This window comes from Vicugna pacos, chromosome 7 (assembly GCF_048564905.1).
Source record: "Vicugna pacos chromosome 7, VicPac4, whole genome shotgun sequence".
Lineage (NCBI taxonomy): Eukaryota > Metazoa > Chordata > Mammalia > Artiodactyla > Camelidae > Vicugna > Vicugna pacos.
The window spans coordinates 33,329,194-33,349,627 of record NC_132993.1 but is presented as its reverse complement, the minus strand read 5'-3'; the positions used below and the strand labels follow the sequence as shown (position 1 = coordinate 33,349,627).

General features: G+C 39.8%; 1 protein-coding gene across 1 annotated transcript in view; it reads right to left on the bottom strand.

The window, feature by feature from the left end:
• Positions 1–20,434, bottom strand: part of DOCK4 (dedicator of cytokinesis 4) — a 410,882-nt gene that overhangs the window by 138,864 nt on the left and 251,584 nt on the right. Inside the window, exons 14-16 of the mRNA XM_072964656.1 lie at positions 16,897–17,021; positions 15,849–16,011; positions 10,531–10,637 (exon numbers count right to left, since the gene is read on the bottom strand). Of these exons, the coding sequence (XP_072820757.1) occupies positions 10,531–10,637; positions 15,849–16,011; positions 16,897–17,021 (395 nt within the window). The remainder of the gene's footprint in view (positions 1–10,530; positions 10,638–15,848; positions 16,012–16,896; positions 17,022–20,434) is intronic.

The window sequence follows — 20,434 nt, the reverse complement described above, 5'->3', positions numbered from 1 at the left end:
AGAAAAATAACATTACCGGAAAAACCTGTGAGATCCAAGTAAGTTCTGTGTTAACAGTATTGCACCAAGGTTAATTTAGTTTCAATAAATGTGCTATGGTTATATAAGATGTTAACATAAGGAGAAGCTGGGTAAAGGGTATATGGGAATTTTCTGTACTATTTTTGCAACTCTTCTGTAAGTCTAAAATATCTTTAAAAAAAACTGTTATCAAAAGTACAGGTATAGTCAGACAACTATATGTAGTTTAGTATGAGTGAAGCATGTGATTTTTTTTCAACACCAAAAAGGCCTTGGGACTACCCTAAACATCTTAAGAAAAACTCAAGGTGTTTCTGATACCTGTCTCTGGTTTAAATTCCCTAGATTCAAGTACTGTCAAAGAGGTGGAACTCACTGGTTGTGAAACCAAGTGTTTAGATATGAGGGGTGAGTGTGAGAAGTCGAGAAAAACCACAGGTTTCTGTTCACAGCAGGAGTGGATGGAGATGGAATAAAGAACTCAGTTTTGGACAAGCTGAGTTGGAGGTGTCCCTGGTGAACCCAACTGAAGATGTCCAGGAGGCTGGTAAACATTCTGGTCTACAAAGCCAGGCATGGCCATCATCAGCTGAGATGTGGCAAGTTAATAACCCACTGACATGGGTGAGATGGTTCCAGAGCACAGAAAGCATAGATGGTGTCCAAGGATTAAGTCCATGGTAATGGCAACATTTAAAGGGAAGAAAAGAGAGAAGAGTCCTCCAAGAAGAAGAAGGATGAAGCTCAGGAGAACACTGTCAGGGAGACCAAGGAAGACGGGATTTTCAAGAAGGGTCGTCAATAGCATCACATGCCACAGGGAGGTCAAGGAAGGAAAGATTGAGAAAGTGTCCAGTGGTGTTAGCCCAGCACAGGCGCTAGTGTCCTCAAGGGAGAGAGTTCATGTGAACTGTGGGAACAGAAGCAGCCTGAGGAACAAATGGAATGGAGTGGCAAGAAGGAGAAACAGTGAGCAAAGACCGGCCTTTCCTATAGGTAGCCGAGATGGGAAGGGAAGAGGTAGGGTGGTTGCTGTCACAATTTGCTTGTTTTTAAAGGAAAAGGCTTGAGCATGTGAAAAACCTGGGAATGCTGCCAGAGAGAGGACACAGCAGCAGGAGCACGAGAGGACGCTGGGGAGGAGCTAGGCCCCAGCGGAGTCAGGAGGGAGGAAGATCCAGAGGGAAGCAGGTGGAAGTATCAGCCCTGGAGGGAAGGAGTCTCGCCCATTCCGAGACAGGAAGCAGGAAGGAAGGGAAGGATGCAGATAAGTTTGCAGGTGGCAGTCTGAGAGAGCACAGGAAGCTAAGGAAGCTCCTGTCTGATGGCTTCTGTTTTCTCTGTTAAGGACAAGGGAAGTGGGGGGTTAGGCAGAATGGTAAAATCTTGGAGATGCCTCTTAGGGGGACTGAGAGGGAGCTTAGTTTGCCTGCAGTGTGGATGGTTCTGCATCTGTATCTATCAGGCTGATGCTAACCTATAACAATGGTCTCATTTCCTCCACTAATAAATGTTCAACTGCCTAGGGAGGAGTATAGGAGGGGTCCACATTGACAGGCTGATCTAGGGCTGGCTTTTTCTTCCTGTGCAGGCACAGCTGAACTAAAGATCAAGGGATATTCTTGGTAAGAAAAAGAAGAAAGCAAAGTCAGAGAGGGTCTATTGGAGGAGAATAAGACTGAAAAACAGGGAGTCAGAAAACTGGAAAGATGAAAGGTTGTGGTCAGGGTATAAGGAATTCACGATTTTTTATTAGAAGTGGCTCTGGGTGATTTCATCCATCCACACATCCATCATCCATCCTTCCATCCATCCACCCATCCATGCATGCATCCATATATCCGTCTCTCCATTATCTATCCTTCTATCCATCTACCCTGCCATCCGTCCAGCATTTACTTAGCACCCACATGGGAGGTCCTGCTGGCTGGAGATGGAGCAAGGCAGAGGGAGAGACCCCAGTAAAGCAGAACCCAAATGAAGGTCGCTGGAGTTGAAGTGACCAAGAAACAAGGGAATAGGGCACTGGACAGGTCAATCAGAAGGAGAAGACAACTTTGAACTAGGGGTTAGGCTAACTGTGGGCAAGTAAACAGTTACCCACCACCCCATCTACCCCTCTTCCTCATTGGTCAGCAAAACACACACCAGTAGAAGACAGTAACCAGGATGGGCAAAAATTTGAAGCGCTGTATGGAGTGAGCCTTATGGTGGGCAGGGAAGCTCTTTACAAGAGGATGGAGAATCAGTATCTTTACAGGCACTGGGGCATTTAGAGACATCAGGCCTCCAGATACTGGACACAAGGCTTCAGAAGATGAGATCTCTCTACCCCAGAGGCCACACAGGAAGCTCTCTCAACAGAGGAGAGCCAGGTTTCAGTTGAGGCAGGGCATTTTAAAAGATTGAAGATGCAGTGGTATTAATTAGTTAAAGTGAGAAGGCTTTCTGCACGTCACATTAATAGCCTTCACTGCGAAGACCAAGTCCTCCTATTAAGTTATCTTAGTCTTTTCTTTATTTTTCTGTTCAGCTTCTGCATTCAGCTTGGCATGCTTTTATGCTAAACGTACCAGGTTACTTACTTTTTCATTTAATTTTGCAGGTCTTTACTGTTTAATTTCTCTCACAGTGTGTAACAAAAGAAGGATTATGTGAACAATGATCCTACGCCCCAGCTCAGGGTGGACAGATATGTTTCAGGTTTGTCTAAGATCACCTTGATCATGGTTACAGGGGCACCTCTTTCAGAACAGCTGGAGTAGCACGTAGAGCGCTCTGGACAGCGAGATGGGTGGCAGACCTATCAGTCTATCTTAATTTTTCACAGTCCTCTCACTTTCTCATTTTACTTATAAATACAAACACAGTGTACCAAAGGATAAGTGGAGAGCCACCCAGTCTGAAAAATCTACCTCAAAGATGGTAAGCAGGGAAGAATGGACTTCTACAGACCAAGGGGGGGACTGGGATATAGCATAAGAAACTGAAAAGTTATAGGGAAAAAATATGAACACAGAGAGTTCATAAACAAAGTTTCAGATAGCAAAAGTGAAATAAACAAACTGGCAAAAGACTTGCAATCTAGACATTCAATTAATCCCTCTCCAACTAGAAAAATGATCACCCCCTATTTGGCTGATTTCTTACTGACCCTTCTCTTGCTGAGATGCAATAAATTCTACTATAAGGAATCAGATTCTCTACTAAGCAAAACCCCAGCCTGGCTGGGTTGGGCCACTTGAGCCACAGTGGTGTTAATCAGTAACAATGAATTTGCAAAATTCCCATTTCTTTAAAGGTAGACTATATTATTACTTGTTTATTTATACATATATACTAGATCTGAAGGTATCTTAGAATGCACTTCCAAGAACTAAAAATCCATCCCTGGAATAAGTCAGAATGGAGACTTGAGTGCACAGCTATTAACTAACTGCCTATCCTCCTTTTTTGGATTCTCACATTATTTTCCTTAAGAGACCTGACTTCAGGAAAACGAATTCTCTTACAATCGTTATTTCCATCTTTTTTCTTAACTTGCTTTCCAGCAGGTGTCTGACCAGAGGTAGCCAAAAATATCCCTACAAAATTAAGGAAGACAACAATCCTACCAGAATGCAGCAAAATAACAAAACTTGCTAAGATTAAATACTGTTACAGCAAGTGAACAATTCCAAAGACAGGTTTTGGACTTAGCCCATCAGCCCCTGGGAGATATTCCTGATGCTCTGAGAGCTGAAAAGGAACCCTGGAAGCACCAAATCTCTAATGATGACTAATCAAGTCCTTTCACTTTCCTTTCTAAAGCTACAATGTTCAGATTTTGGTAGATTTCAGAGTTTATTTCCATTGAACATCACTCCAAACATGTTATAAATCATGTAAAGTTGAAAATGACTGTAAAAGAGGCCTTTGCCCTTAGGATCCTTTAGCTCCTGCCCTAAAGGATGAATCCAGGTCCTTGTCAGACTATTAACAGTTAACACCTCTGCGAGAACAATTTCTTTAAAACACACTTGAAAGAGGAGTCCAGCTATTGTCACAAAGGAAAACTATCTCTCTCATAAATTTTAGGCCCAAATTAAGCTATTAAATAGTCTTCAACACAGCAATTTTTTTTTCTTAGCTCACTGCAGGATTGAGTCTTTTAAATTAATACCTTCCATCCAGGAAAAAACTATAATTTGAACAGACACATGCACCCCAATGTTCACAGCAGCACTATTTACAATAGCCAGGACATGGAAACAACCTAAATCTCCATCAACAGATGACTAGATAAAGAAGATGTTGTATATTTACACACACACACACACACACTGGAATATTACTCAGCCATAAAAGTGAAACAATGCCATTTGCAGCAACATGGATGGACCTAGAGGTTATCATATTAACCGAAGTAAGGCAGACACAGAAAGAAAAATAACAATCATAAGATATCACTTATATGTGGAATCTAAAAAAAAGTAAGATATAAATCTTATTTACAAATCAAAAATAGACTCATGGACATAGAAAACAAACTATGTGTACCAAAGGGGAAAGGTGGTTGGAGGGATAAATTAGGCATTTGGGATTAACAGATACACATTACTATATATAAAATAGATAAACAACAAAGACCTACCGTATAGCACAGGGAACTAGACTCAATTTCTTATAATAAGCTGTAATGGAAAATAATCTGAAAAAAATACAAATACACATGTGTATGTATGCATATGTGTAACTGAATCACTTTGCTGTGCACCTGAAACTAACATTGTAAATCAACGACACTTCAATAAAAAATAAAATTAAGACAAAACCAAAAAACTAATACCTTCCAAGAGGAGCAAGTAGATTTTAACTCTAAATATCCTACGATGAACCATAGTTATTCTCTATGTCATAGCTACAAGAAAGTGTTGAAGACACTTTTTAAAAATCATTTTTTCCCCATCTCTCATCAACCTTAGGATTCACAGACAGTACCTGCCAATGAATGTTACGGACTATGGTTTATAAAGATCTGAGGCAAATAATGTATCTTTAAAATCCTCCCATAAACATTACTGTCAAGATTTTACAACAGAAGAATGGCCTTTAGTTAGATGAATCTCCAGAATTAAATGGGATAAAACAAAGCTAAGTCTAACTTTCTGTGTCTTCTCATTTTCATTTTTTCAAAATGAAGATTTTAATGTTCTAAAATGACACTTGCCCACTGATGCAAACTTTAAGAAATGTAAGAATGAAAATAAAGTTATTGTTAATATTTTAGGATATCCTTCCAAGCATCGCTATACACATATATACATGTGGAACTGTAGTTAAACAATTTTATAAAATGGTATTATACTAATTTATGCATCTGTAAAGTGCTGTTTATCAATATATCATAAATATTTTTCTATACACATAAAAATTTCTACCAAACATTATTTCAATAAATATCTATTATTTCACTCATTGTATGGATATAATTAACTCATATATATAACAAGGCCTTTTTTAAAAAAAGAGAATGTGGAATTTATTAAATATTGAATATAAAAATAAATAGGGACTGAGGGAGCTCCCTTCATTTCTCTCTAGGCTTTCCCACCCAAATACCCATTTATTTAGATAACTTTCAAATTTTCCATATTTTAAGGAATCTGCAATGATCATCCTTGGCTTATCTTTGCTCACCTCGTCTGATTATCTTCTCCCAATAAATACCAAGATGTAGAATGGCTGAGCCATAAGTGAAATTATCTATGTGTTGCCAAACTGTCCTCCAGAAAGACAATACCATTCACACTTCCTCTATGAATGGAAGAGAGTGTTCATTTTCCCTTTAACCTTACTTTCCAGTTCTGGATTTTAAAAATCTTTTCCAATCTCATATGTTGAAAGAGTTCCCTTTCCTTAAATTATTGTATGATTATGCAATTGAACAGTCTTTGACTATCAAAATTATAATTGCAAAGATTATGCATGGAATGGAATATGGGTTGATATTGGGAGATCACACGTTATTCTGATGTTAACCAATAAAAAGCAACATATGATCTTGCAAAAAAAAAGATTTCCCATTCTTTAACTTTCATTTCTTTGGCTGTTCACATATTTATGTTATATATTTGCATTTCTTATTTTTGAATAGCTTATTTGTAGTGTTTATCAAACTTCCAATTTTTACTGATCTGTGATAACTCTTGGCAAATTGGGAATAGTCCCCTTTATAAGCCATGTTGCAACCATGTTTCAGTTTACTGCTTGTCTTTCAGCTTCGATTAGGATGGTTTTATCAATAAAGAGGTTTTAAACTTTACGTAGCCAAACTTAACACATTTTTTTTTGTACTTGGTTTCCAACATTTGAGAGACATCATTAGAAAGGCCTTCTTTACCTGAATTTTCTAAAGATGCTCACTCATATTATTTAGGCTCTTATGGTCTTATTTCTTATATTTAATCTAGAATTTGTTTTGATCTAAGAAGCAAGGGAGGTATCCGGCTCTTTATTTTTTCCCCCAACACCCACTGTGGTCATCTCAACATCACTGATTAAATGGGCTATTTTTTTACCCAATAACTTGAAATCCACTCCTCCCTTTATCTTTCTTTGTTTTTTTGGCTCTCTTTAAAAAAAATAATAAATTCAAAGCTGCAATCATCAGCAGACTGTACACCTTCCTGTCAAGCATTATGCTCATAATATGGTTTTATAATCATAAACTGCAAGTGACCTTAAGTTAACACTGAACTTCCTGGCTCAGAACTACAAAGAAAAAAAAAAAAACACAGCATCAATCAGACGAAAAACAAAAGATGTTATGCTTGGCAGGTATTCCATATCTCTTTAAGCAACACTGAATAACCCTAATTATAAGACAACTCAGCTACTTCAGGTCCTTCTGTGGAACTAACGGTTCCTGATGGGTCCATACAATGTAGGTCTGCCCCAGATCAATGATTTAGAGGTAGCATCGTCAGCCTCCTTTGTGGTGGACGAAGATCATGGACAATGCCTGTCCTTTAAATTGTTCAAGCTCAAATACATTTTTTTGTGATTTAAGGATGAGAATTCTGGGCACTCAGTGAAAATCTGGATGATTCAAAGCTCTACTTTTGAGAAACGTTTTGGTTCTGCCAGAGGCACCCAGACAGGCTCCTGATAATGGAGGAGAATGGTCCTCTGGCTGGGAATCAAGATCAGCTGGGCTCCTAAATGCTCACCTGGAGAAGCAAACTCTGCTGCCTGTCCTGCCAGCATTTTAAGCCTATGGGTGTCTGTAAGCAGCAACTAAGAGCCTTAGTATTATGGACACTCATTTAGAGGACTCAACCCAGACTTGACTGGAGACTTAGCACCTGACCAAAAAAACACCCTCCGACCCGCAGGTGAGAGAAACCGCATGTGAAACGTAGTAAGGAAGCGACTTACTCTTCTCAGTATGATTAGGAAGCTAAGTATCTTAGCCCTGCCTTTTCTGTGTGAAGATTCAATGCTATACACAGAGGCAAGACCACAAACAATCATATCAAGTACCACTTATGTCTTTTGGAAAACTGGAGCTGAAGATGTTGCCTGTCATATTACCCATCTCACATGAGGGGTCTCAGACCTAAGGGTGAGATAAGCAGATTATCTTGGGTGTCTAGTACATTTAGCTCCTCTGTTTGCTGCAGTAGTTACTTTGCTTTAAAATATTTCTTTCTTGGTATTTTAAAACTAAGCTCCTTTAAGTCACCTTTGAAGTCAAGAGAACGTACATACCACAGACGGAAGGGCTTTAACTGTTTTGTTTGCCACTGCATTCCCAGTCTCTAGGACAGTGCCTGTCCTGTAGTCTGGGGTCAATGAGTTGAACGAACAACCAGAAAATGAATGATTAAAAAATATATACATCCATGCATATACAAACAAAAATCACCAGATGTCTTGTGTATGAACACTTATTCCATTGGCAATAGTTCAAAGGTAAAGAAAGTTTTGGTTTGTAATCTCCTTCATTCATTCAGTACATCTACACTGCACGTCTGCCACATGCCAGAACCCCTCTGACACACCTGTTGCTCTTGAGGGGCTCACAGATCTACTGAACTAAGCCAACGGATCACCAGACAATTATGGGACAATGTAATGAGGACGATGGTAAGAATGTGTAAAGATATCCAAGGAACTCTGGGGAGGAAGGCACTTAGCTGGCTGGGATACAGGGAGCAGGGACTGGGGAATGGGCACCATTCTCCTGAGTAAAGGTTCTGGCCCTAGTAGGCCTCTGAGGATGAGAAGGCATAAGCTACGGGGAGGCAGGGGAAGGAATGACTCCAGGAGGGCCAGGTGGAGCAGGGGGAACCAGCAGGCAGGAGAGAAGGAAGTAGAAAGAGCTGGATGTGGCTGAGGCATCAAATAAAGGACTAGAAGTGGTGAGAGGTAAAGCAATAAGGAAGAGGGAGCCTGACATGCCTTGAGAAATCTGCAATTTTTCCTTTTAGCAATGGTGAGCTTTTCAATGGGTTTAAGTGGGGAAGGGACCTGGTGAGATCTGCAACTTAAATGGGTCACACTAATGCTAGGTGGGAAATGAACTGGAGGGACATGAGGTCCAGGTCCGCAGAACTAGTTAGCCCAAGGGAAGAGCTGGCAAGAGCCTGGAATAGTATGTGGCTACAGAAATGGAGAAATGCAAAGGAGAAATATTTTGGAGAAAATTCTCTATCTCGTAGTTGCTAGTTTCTTCATTCTATACTTCATTACTACTACTATTCTCTATTCTCAGATAACTTCTAAGGGTCTCTTGTTCCGTGAATCTTCTTTTTATTGCCTACTACAGTATATTTGATTCAAATGTTTTTATGACATTTCTGGATGCAAAAACCAGAAAGTAACCACCACTGAAGTTGTCATGACAAAGTCCAGCCATTTGTCTCCTTGCTGAGTGAGGGCAGCAGACAAGAAAACTAAAAAGCTGACCTTGATAAATTTGCTTCTGGGGGTATACAGATCTTCAGATAAGAAAGCAGGTATTAGGAATATTTAAAAACTTATTTATAAGGTTTATGTAATCCTTTCACAGCAACAGAAAGGACCTTTAGGTCACCATACAGATTTCTCCAATACCTACACTTAAATTAAGATATAAAAACAAATCATCTCTAAAATATGTGTTAGAATATGACAGAATATAGAGACAAAACTCTCAAAAAGACACACTCCCTGCCAGCAATCTTCCAAAAAAGTATCTTCTCAGTCATTTTGTTCTACTTTTCTAGAGTGAGGATAAGATAGTAAGTTAACAGTTTCCTAAGGCAATAGAAATAAAAGCAAAAATAAACAAATGATACCTAATTAAACTTAGAAGTTTTTGCACAGCAAAGGAAAACATAAACAAAAGGACAACCTACAAACTGGGAGAAAATATTTGTTAACAATGTGACTGACAAAGGATTAATTTCCAAAACATACAAACAGCAAATATAGCTTACTAACAAAAAGCCAAACAACCTAATCAAAAAATGGGCAGAAGAGCTGAAGAGACGTTTCTCCAAAGACGACATACAGATGGCCAATAGGCACATGAAAAGATGCTCAACATTATTAATTATCAGAGAAAGGCAAATCAAAACTACGATGAGGCATGACCTCATATCAATCAGAATGGCCATCATTAAAAAGTCTACAAATAATAAATGTTGGAGAGGGTGTGGAGAAAAGGGAACCCTCATACTCTGTGGGAATGTAAACTGGTGTATCCACTACAGAGAACAGTATGGAGGTTCCTTAAAAAACTAAAAACAGTCACCATATGATCCAGCAATCCCACTCCTAGGCATATATCCAGAAAAGACAAAAACTCTAATTGGAAAAGACACATGTACCCCAATGTTTACAGCAACACTATTTACAACAGCCAAGACATGGAAGCAACCTAAGTGTCCACCAACAGATGAACAGGTAAAGAAGATGTCCTGTATATATACAATGGAATATTATTCAGCCACAAAAAAGAATGAAATATTGCCATTTACAGAAACATGGATGGACCTAGAGATTATCATATTAAGTGAAGTAGGTCAGAGAAAGATAAATATTATATAGTACCACTTATATGTGGGATCAAAAAAACCAGTATAGATGAACTTATTTACAAAACAGAGACAGACACACAGACACAGAAAACAAACTTATGGTTACCAAAGGGGAAGCGGGGGTAGGAATAAACTGGGAGTATAAGATTAACAGATGCACACTACCATATGTAAAATAGATAAATGATGAGGATTTACTGGACAGCACAGGGAACTATATTCAATATCTTGTAATAAACTATAAGAGAAAAGAATTTAAAAAAAGAATATAGATATATACACATATGTGTATAACCAAATCACTTTGATGTGCATTTGAAACTAATACAACATTGTTAAGTCAACTATATGTCAATAAACTATACTTTAAAAAAAGAAAAAGATAACGGGTGAGTAACTCAGCCCTGTTTCTCACAGCCATCCAGCATCTGACTGATGTTACCTTATGCACAATGAGCTCATGAGTGCCATCTGGAAGAGTTCTACCATCTTCCTGCATCAGGGGGACGAAAGAGAAACCAAACAACTTCTTCTCTCCTTTCTCCTTCGCTGTAGGGGAAAAAAATTTGTAACTTAAGTGTATGCATACAACTGTGTTCTGGAACACAGATTGTGAAGAAGTGTGATCATCAAGAAATACAACCCTCACACCCCAGCTCCTCTGACATAATGAAGAGCAGCTTTTACGATGGAACCTCTGTCCACAGTAGTCACCTTCTAACCCCATATTCCTGCCTCAGAATCTGCAAGTACATTCCCTGACTAATTTTCTTCACAGATTATCTGAAATTACATTTTAAAAAAAATTATGGATTTCCTATTTCTTCTCCTCACCTCCCACCCTTCCTCCCTGAACATAAGCACAATGGAGGGCCGGATTTTTGTCTATTTTTTTTTTAATGGTATGCTTGCTATCTCAGAATGCCAAGAACATAGTAGGTTATCAATAAATAAATGGCAAATAAATGAACAAGTGAGTGAATCAATGTGATATGCAGCATTTTGCTTACTACCTGTGGAAAGGGAGTTTCTAAGCTCTGCCTTGGTCCATTGACAGAACTTTCCCTAGAGCCACATGCATAAAGACAGAGACCTATGGAAGCTACCCCCTTAGAACAAGGCATGCTGAAAACCAACACAAATTACAATCCATCGTTTAATAACAGCTTACCACAGTAGTATTCTGGAAGCTGGAAATAAGGCAATGGGGTTTTCAGATGCTCAACTGTGAATTACAATGGCTAGAAATGTCAGGGTCATTGGCAATGATTTCTAGATAAGGAAACTGAGGTCTCACAATGTCAGGTAAACTGTTTGAGACCTCCTGAGTACCATTCCAGTTCTTTCCATCCAGCTTCCTTTTCTTCAAAAGTGGGGAAAGCATGAAAAGAACCTGGTTTGGTCAACTGGACTCTCTCCTTGTATTTAGACATGTGGGGAGGAGACCTAGGGGTGGCAGCCATTGTGGACTGGATGGTTCCTCTTTCCTACACAAGTGGGAAGTGGAGGTTATACTTGACAGAAAAGGGCAGCTCTGGGATGCAGTAAGACCCACGCTAGAGGAGTCAGACATGGTGAGGCTACAGAAACAAACACATTGTCCCCTTCCAGTGGCTTCTGGCATTGAACCACAGGGACACGGAATCCCGTGCAGAGAACAGTAATTTTAGCTGGATGGCTTATGCCCCTAGCATGAGGACATCCCTGAAAATGTGATTATAGCAAAGGATTTTCTTTTAAAATCATTAACCTCAACCCCAGAGAGAAACTGGGAAAATATCAGGACTCTTTAAAGGTAAACAAAAGTCCCAGCGAAGATCTCTGGGAAGAAATTTCTATGTCAATGAGCATTCTAGGTATGGAACCTGTGGTTTAGGGGAAAAGATTTATTTAAAAATAATTTCCTAAGTTTATCTGACTGTCTTTTTGGTGTGGTTTTTGGTATTCAAGATAAAAAGAATCCAAAATAAATAAAATTAGCAAAGATATGGAACAAAGCAATAGTTTGCCCAAATTTGCCTTCTGCTATAAAATAAAAATAAATACTAAATAGCGTTTCAAGTACATGGTCTTCTGCCCCGAGCTATTAGATCAGGATTAATAAACTGAAGGGACGGTTATATATAATATGCATAGTATGATTCCCTTTTACTAATAAAACCTCTTAATTTATGGATTCTACCTCCTAACTTTACAATTCTTTCTTTCTAGTACCCCAGCTCCAACAATTCTGCCCCCGGGGACCCCCAATTTATTAACATACCCCTCCCTACCCCTCCACTCCCTCTTCCCATTTCATCATTCTAATCAATTCCTTGAAAATACCCTCAACCCCTCACTCCTCCACACTTTCATTAATAAGACTGCACCCTGGTAGAAGCCACTGTGTGGCTTATTCCATGCCTACAGGTAGACTAATCTAAGTTTAATTAGTGTACACTTACCATAAAAGCACCCTGGGCCGGGCAAACCTCCCACATAGACCTAATCAACTCACTCTTTCCCTCTCCTAGACAATAATTTCATCAGTTCTTCTCCCCTCTCAAACCTCCAATACCTTGACACTGTCCTCACGCTCAGCTCCTGTAGGAAGAACTCCCACATGCCCTAGCAACCACTTACTACTACCCACCTACACCTGCCCTCCTGTACCATTCCAGAACTGCCCACAATCCCACCCAAGGCCAATTCTTAACCTTGAGCACTGAGTTCCATGCGCCTTCCCCAACTTAAGGACATTGTGCCCACAGATGTCTCCACTTGCTTCTACATCATCAGTGTTTCCTCTCTACTCAATGATTCCTCTCAAACGTGCTTCAAAAACTCCATCTTCAAAACAACAACAACTTCTTGTGACCCACTGCTTTTATAGCTACTATCCCATTTTCTCTGCTCTCTTGTATTCTTCACAGTAAAGTTTCTCAAAAGATTAGTCTACACTCACTGCCCACCCTTCCTTTCCTCTGTCTCTATCTCTGACTCACTCTAGCCAGGCATTCCACACCACAAACCCACTAGAATCTCTTGTAAGGTTCAATAACTTGAATGATGCCAAATTTCTCTGTTCTTATTTATTACTGGCACCTGACACATCTGATCAATCCCCTTCTGGAAGACTTTATTTAGTCTCCATGATTCTACTTCAATCTCACTGACTATTCCTTCTTAAACTCACTTAATGGCTACCTCTCATTCTCCCATAATCTAAATGCGTTAAGTGCCTCAGGGATCCATCCTTGGACTACCCTTTGCTATTTAAACTTACACATCCAGTCTCATGGCTTTGAAAAATCCTCAGTATCTATGACACGCTGAAGCTGCCTGGACTGGCTCACAAGACCTGACTGTGTGCATCTTTCCCAACTCGAAGATCAGTGATGTCATTGGCTTGAAATTGGCCATGGTGGGAGTATTTACCCCGTGGAAAACAGCAAATGCTATAATTTAGGGCTTCCCCTCCCCTCTCTGTCACCCCAAGTGCTGGTTAAATATTTACAGCACACCACTGAACTATATGTTCTCATTATCAAGTTTAAGTCTTCAGCTTGGATCTCATTCAACTGCCTATCTGACATTGTAAATGTCTAATATTCTCAGACTTAACATTTTAAGAGTGGAATGTTCGATTTTTGCTCTCCAGTCTTCCTGTTGTCTTTCCCACTTAAATAACCACTTCATTCTGAAGCCAAAATCTTGAGGTCAACTTCGATTTTTCTCCTTCTTTCACATCCAATCTGTCAATAAATCTAGAAAAGAATCAAACCGCTACCATGCTAACGCAAACCACTTAAATCTCTTACATGGAGGACTGCAGAAGCCTCCTGAATGGCCATCCTGTTCCCACCTGGCCCACCTAAAAATCCAGCGTCTGTACAGTGGCCACACTTTCATTAATCTAAGTCATCTAAGGACTCTCCTCACTCCACATAAAGTCCCAAGTCCTCCCCACGACCTAAAAGACAACACAGGATCTGGCTCCCCTGTTCTCTCTTTGGTCTCATCTCCAAACTCTCTCCCTTGCTCATTCTAGCCTTGTTGCTATTCCCTGAAAGTGCCAACCGTGTCTCAGTCTTGTGTAGTACTTACTGTTCTACCTGCCTGGAATACCCTTTCCCCAGATACCCAAAGCCTCCACCTTCACGTCTTCTATGTTGTGCTGACGCATCTCTGTCAGAGAGGTCGCTCCTGTCTGCCTTAGGTAAAACAGCAACACAGCACCATCGCTTCCTAGCACCTCATTCCAATTTAGTCTTCTTCACTGGACTTAACACTACCTGATAAGAGTGTATATTTATTTGCCCACGTATTGTCTGTCTTCCCTCCCTAGAATGAAAGATCTATGAGAGGAGGTATTTTGTTGTGTTCACTGATATATTTCCCGTGCCCAGTAAAATGGTTGACATATAGGTGTTCAATGAATATTTTTGTCATGAATAAATGATATTTTAGAATAAATACATGGACACACAACAAAATTCTTGGAAGCTCATATGATAAAATGATTACATTGATTACTTGTACAGGATTATGGGGATTTTCTTTCTTCTTTACACTTTGCTGTTTCTTCTAAACTTTAATAATGAACATTTAAAAAAAAAAACCACACCCACATGGATAATGTTTGAAGTACAAGGACAAGAGGGCAGAGATCTAACAGGTTTTACTGAAAATCACTTTTATTCTACTTTCCGAGTTCTGAGTTATAATAATTTTCTCCAAAGGCTCTTTCTCCTTTTTCTCCCATTTCACTTTTATTTTCTGACCTTAAAGCTCAAAGCTCATATGAAGCATAAGGGAGAATCTGTAACAAAGACTGGTAGAAGGAATGGTGTGGCACTATGCCAACTCCTTTACGCTCCCTTACTTCACACTCTACCCATGAAACTCCTCTGGAAATTTGGAAGAAGGGTAAGACCCTGCTAGCCATCTCCCTACATTCTGAAACAGCCACAAACTCATCATTTGTGGAGCTTCCTGAGCCAACTCCAAAACATGCCACAGTGCCACAACGAAGTCCTTCTCCTCTCCCTGAATCCTGGGTGAGTTACACAGCATGCAGGCACGGTCACTGCATATCTACTGGCAATGCCTTTGGTCCTTCTAGACTGGAGAGAAGCCTGCTCCTTCTCCAATACTGAGATTCTTCTGTATCTCTTGATTGTAATATTGTCCTTGAAGCAAGATTCACCAGAACCTTCTCCGTACAATGTATGCTACCAGAAGTGTGTAATTTGGGGGCACAAGGAATACCAGAAGATCCCTGGACTGGAGGTGGGTAGAGGCAGGGAGTGAAGGCTTGAGACGGTGGTAACGAGGGCAAAAGAATTAAAACAGAGATGTCAAGAATTGACAACTTTACAGATAGTAATGTCCACATGAACAAACCCTGTAACATTTCTATGTCTTGGGTTTCTTAGATCTATGAAATGCAGCAATTACTTCATATCATCTCTAAGGCCTATTTGAGTTGACATTACTTGATTCTTATTTGAATACTGTTTGAGACTGCACGGTGATGCAGATTTCCGTGGATATTTTGTATCCTCCTTTTTCTTTCCTCTATGTTTCCACAGAGGTTATTGGTTCTTCAAGAAGTGAGCCCACTCACCCCACGGGATTCCACTCACCTTTGTTTTTCCCTTGTGTTGGTCTCCTGTTTGTCACACACTGTCTATGTATTAGCCCACCCTGTTGTTTCAGCTCAGTAAGCGGACCACCCCAACACAACAAAGCCACAGAGACCGTCCGCCAAGCACTTACTGGAGCAATGCCGAAACTCGAAGCGGATGTGCGCACCCCGGAATTTATCCACAGGGATTGGAAGTTTCAGCAGCTCGGACCACCTGGGACTGTTGTTATGATAAAGCACAAAGGAGTGGTACTCACTAGCTGGTGGCTCTCCAGAGCCGAAGGAGATAAAATCCTAACAAAGGAAACGTGCAGGTTAAAGACAGCTTCATTTCAAGATGATTTTGGATGCAGCAAAGCCAGTGCTGTGCTGTATCTGCCTGCTCCCCAAACAGCACTTTCTGTGAAATTACCTCCTCAGTCCTTCGCAGGGCTGTTTCTGCACTTGCTCCTACTGGCTGGCAGTGTCTGTTTCATCCTAAGGCTGGTCTCCCAGGACCCATCCTGCCAAGGGTGGACCTCGGTGACATTTGCAAGATAGGCAACTGCATGCCCAATTTGGAGGCAACTACGTAGCAAAATTCTCAACCTGCCACAGTCAACAGCCCTTGCGGTGCCCCCCTGGGGCTCAAGGGAAACACTTCTTCCGTAAGAGAACCCGCTATTTTCACCCCAATTAGTAATACCCTAATCCTCATGCCCTATTTTGGTTAAAATGAAAATACATAGAATTAAATATGATTTTTTAATTTTTTTACCAATTGCCAAAAGAAAAAGTGTTCCTCTCCAAAACTATGATAGATGAAAGGGGAAAAATGAAATAGCATAAAAATATGGCATTTAAGGAACAGCTGCTATGAGAACAATGTTGACATAATTAATTAAACAACTAAACCTTAAAAGCCTTTTTTTTTGTTTTTCTACTTTCTTTTCTGAAAGGCATTTTAATGATTAAAAAAAAACCACCTAGGCTCACACAGACACCTCTCATCTGTGTGGCCCACGATGGCAGTGTAACCTGAAAACTTTTTCTATTAAAAAAAAAAAAAACTACACAGAGGTAGAGAAGAAAAACAAGACTGAAAATAATGAAAATCAGAATTCAACTGCTGGAATTAAAGATGAACTCAAAGCAATGGTGTGGAATTGTTTTACCAAAAAGTATCCAGCATTTTCATACCTTCAAGGTCTGGCCACTGCTCTCTACAATGAACATCGTAACTTCCACATTTCTGGCCACACTCTTTCCTCCTTTTTCAAATTCTCCCCTTTCTATAGTGATGTATAAATCATTCCGCATTTCACCTAGGAGGAGAGGGGAATTGAAACCATGTTATATGTAATAGGAAGTGTAATAAAGTACTCTATCAAGAAAAACTTTAGTTCATAAAAAAGTATTACAGTATACACATAAAAGTAAAATGTGCAATATTTATACTTTTATAAAAAGATCCCCACCCTCACTGCCAATATCCAAGAAAAGCAAAGGCCAGCCTCTGCTAGTCTGAATTAACGATACTGAAAATATACATTTAGGAGGTGAATACCAGGACTGAGAAGGAAGATGTTGTCAAGTTTCACCATTTTTCAATATTTCCCTCATTTCATTTATGAGGTGTGACCACAAAGTGACAGCCTAGCAGGGGTGGCTCAAAGAAACCAGTCTCAATACTTCATAGCCACAGCACTTAAAGTAGAAGAAATACCTAAATGGAAGAAAATGATAGGACTGCAAAGGATACAGTTACCATTTAAATCTTTTCCAAAATTCACGGACAAAATGATCTCAGTGCTGGAAGAATCCAGATTAGTGCTTTATGAACACAGATGTAGAATAATTCAGTCACACAGACAAACTTGGTTTATTATTTCTTACCATCAAGCTATAAAACAAATGCGAAAGGCCCTGGCTTCAAACTGACATAGTCTATGTACACATATATCATCGATTTTTTTTCCTCCATTGGTTATTTATAAAACTTGAATGCTTTTTCATCCTGCCCCTTTCTTATTACTGCAAGAAAAAAAGAGAAATTTGATGCCAACTAGCAAAGTTAGGCAAGCACGGGACAGCGTGCTTTTACTGCCCTGTAGGAATTAAATTATGCATAAGTGGTGAGTGGACAGGATGTGAGAAGTAAGCAAACAAAGTCTGACTAGAAAGTTCCTGAAGGTTAATGTTGGTGAGGTTGGCAAGGTGAAATTTACTTTTGCGTAACACAGCTTTCAAACAATTGAAGACTCAAAAGCAATACTTTTTTTTTTAATAAAAAAATCTCTCAAGAAAACAAACCACTAGAAGAACAATAACCATACAAATATGCCCACACTTGGGAAATGTATCAAACTTCCTGACCAAAGTGTGCATAAGAAAGTACCCTGGCTTCCAAAACCATGGGGGAATACCAGTGTGCCCAGTCACCTTCCTCCACAAAGACCAACTTCTTATGAGAGCATCATTTGCAAATGACCTTGGCCGACCAGGAAACAGATAGGCCATAAAGTAGAGAAAAATGAAAAAGCCCTAAAAAGGATGAAATCTTACCTGTTCTTTACAAAGAGCATATAAAGAATACCTTAGTGGAAAGAACTGATACAGCGGTCTCTGTCTTATGAATTTTTAGTACTCTTACACATCTCATACAAATCAACTTGGGAAGGCAATGAACTTGGAATTCCAGGAGAAAAGCAACATATTTCAACACATGTAAAATTATATTCGTATGCTTCAAGGGTTTTTCGTTTTAAGCATCTCCATTTTAAAAAAAATTAGGAGAGGGTAGGGGTATAGCTCAGTGGTAGAGTGCATGCTTAGCATTCATGAGGTTCTGGGTTCTAATTTGCAATACCTTCAGTTAAAAAAAAGAACTAGTTTCCTTACAAAAAAATTTTTCTTAATTAAAAAAAATTTTTAAATTAAAATTTAGGAGAAAATAGCCCAGTATATTTTACAAGTTTTCTACATTTTATAGCCCAGTTCATTTAATTACTATATATATATTTACCTCTCACTCTTTATATATGTATATATAGTCATACATACATACATACACCCTAGTCTTTATGCTATTTCTTTTAACAACTCCATTACAGAATAAATAAGCTTACAAACTGTCCTCTGAATCCATCAGTTTCAACTCAAAACAGGTCTGCAATGCTAATGGTCTGCACAGGTGCTATTTCAACAATATGTTTGGGAGGAAATTCTTGACAATAGTTTTCCCACTAACAGATTTGGCAGGTAAAAAAAAAAAAGCAATGCAGGGAGGTGGGAATAGCTCAGTGGTAGAGTAAATGGTTAGCATGCACAAAGTGCATTAAAAAAATAAAACAAAAACAAAACAGAACAAAACAACAACCACAACACAAAAATCAAGGTACTTTTAAAGCAAAAGATGTTAGTTAACAGTTGCAAAATTCCTTTGCTCCTTGGAGTGGCTGACACATCATGAGCAGCTCTCCCACACACAGGCTGTCAACGGCCACTAGGAATGGGAACTACAGTGACCGGGGTTTTCACCTGAGAAATTTCTCATACGAGTGATTAACTTGTTCAAACCACATGGGGATTAACTGCCCTGCAAAACGAAGAGTAACTGTTTCTTGGAAGGGGGACTTCCAACTCTCCTCTATTGGAACTACTGGCAACTCCAACTTAAGCAAAGACAAGGGGGGATGAGGGAGGTTTGCAAGACGACCTGTCTCCACCCTTCATCTGCAGGCTGGGCCCTGAAGAGGAACAGGCATCGGGGGGAGAGTCATGTATTGGCAGTGTCATGGAATTCTTTCCTCATGTACTCACTCAGCAAATACACCCTGAGCAGCTACCATGTGCCAGGTGTTACTCTAGGCCTGGTAGAGTCAGGAGTGAACGAAGCAAACACGCCTTCTCAGCAGAGCTGAGATTCCAGCGGTAGAAGGCCTTGAACAAAGAGGTAAAACATAGAATATGGTGACTAATGTTAAGTACCCCAGATAAAAGCAAGACAGAGAAAGGGACAGGGACTGTTGAATGAGTCAGAGGGGGTGTCACAGGAGAGAAGCCCTCATGGAGAGGACAAGAGATCTGTGGAAGCCATGATGTGTTTCCTCAAGGGAGCAAGGTAACGTGGCGTTCGCTTCCCAAACAGGTCCCTAAAGCTGGGTTAGCCTGTAACTGAGCAGGATTCTTCCATCTCTTCTGAATTCAGAGTCTCATCTGAATTCAAATCAGCCTCAAAAATCTTCGGTCACAGAAGACCAGAATAAGGAGACTTGGATTCAAGTCTTTCTCTGCTACTGTCTACTCTCGGTGACATCAGTCTAGACAAGTTAAGATAAACCCCAGGGCCTCAAGTTTTTGCGTCATGAAAATGGGGCTCGGGTAAAGGCAGAGGCAGGGGTGGGAGAAGTAGCAGCAGGGGCAAGACTACTTCATTATGCTATGCTTGCTGTTTCTGTGGCTTATAAAAAACTTCCGAAATATAACACATTCATAAATTAAAACACCTTGTACATATAATTTACTATTCTGTTCTTTAACTGCCCCTTTCCCCATAACCTCGGTTATCTTCTGGAAACCTTTTTGACTAAAATAAGATGTCTCTGAAAAGAGGACACAGGACATGAACAGTTCTCCTGGATGACATCCTCCATGTGTCCCCCCGAGGAGTCTGCAGCTTGCTATGTTCTAATACTGCAAGGTGCCATGTTTTGCCAAAATATGCAAAAAGATAAAG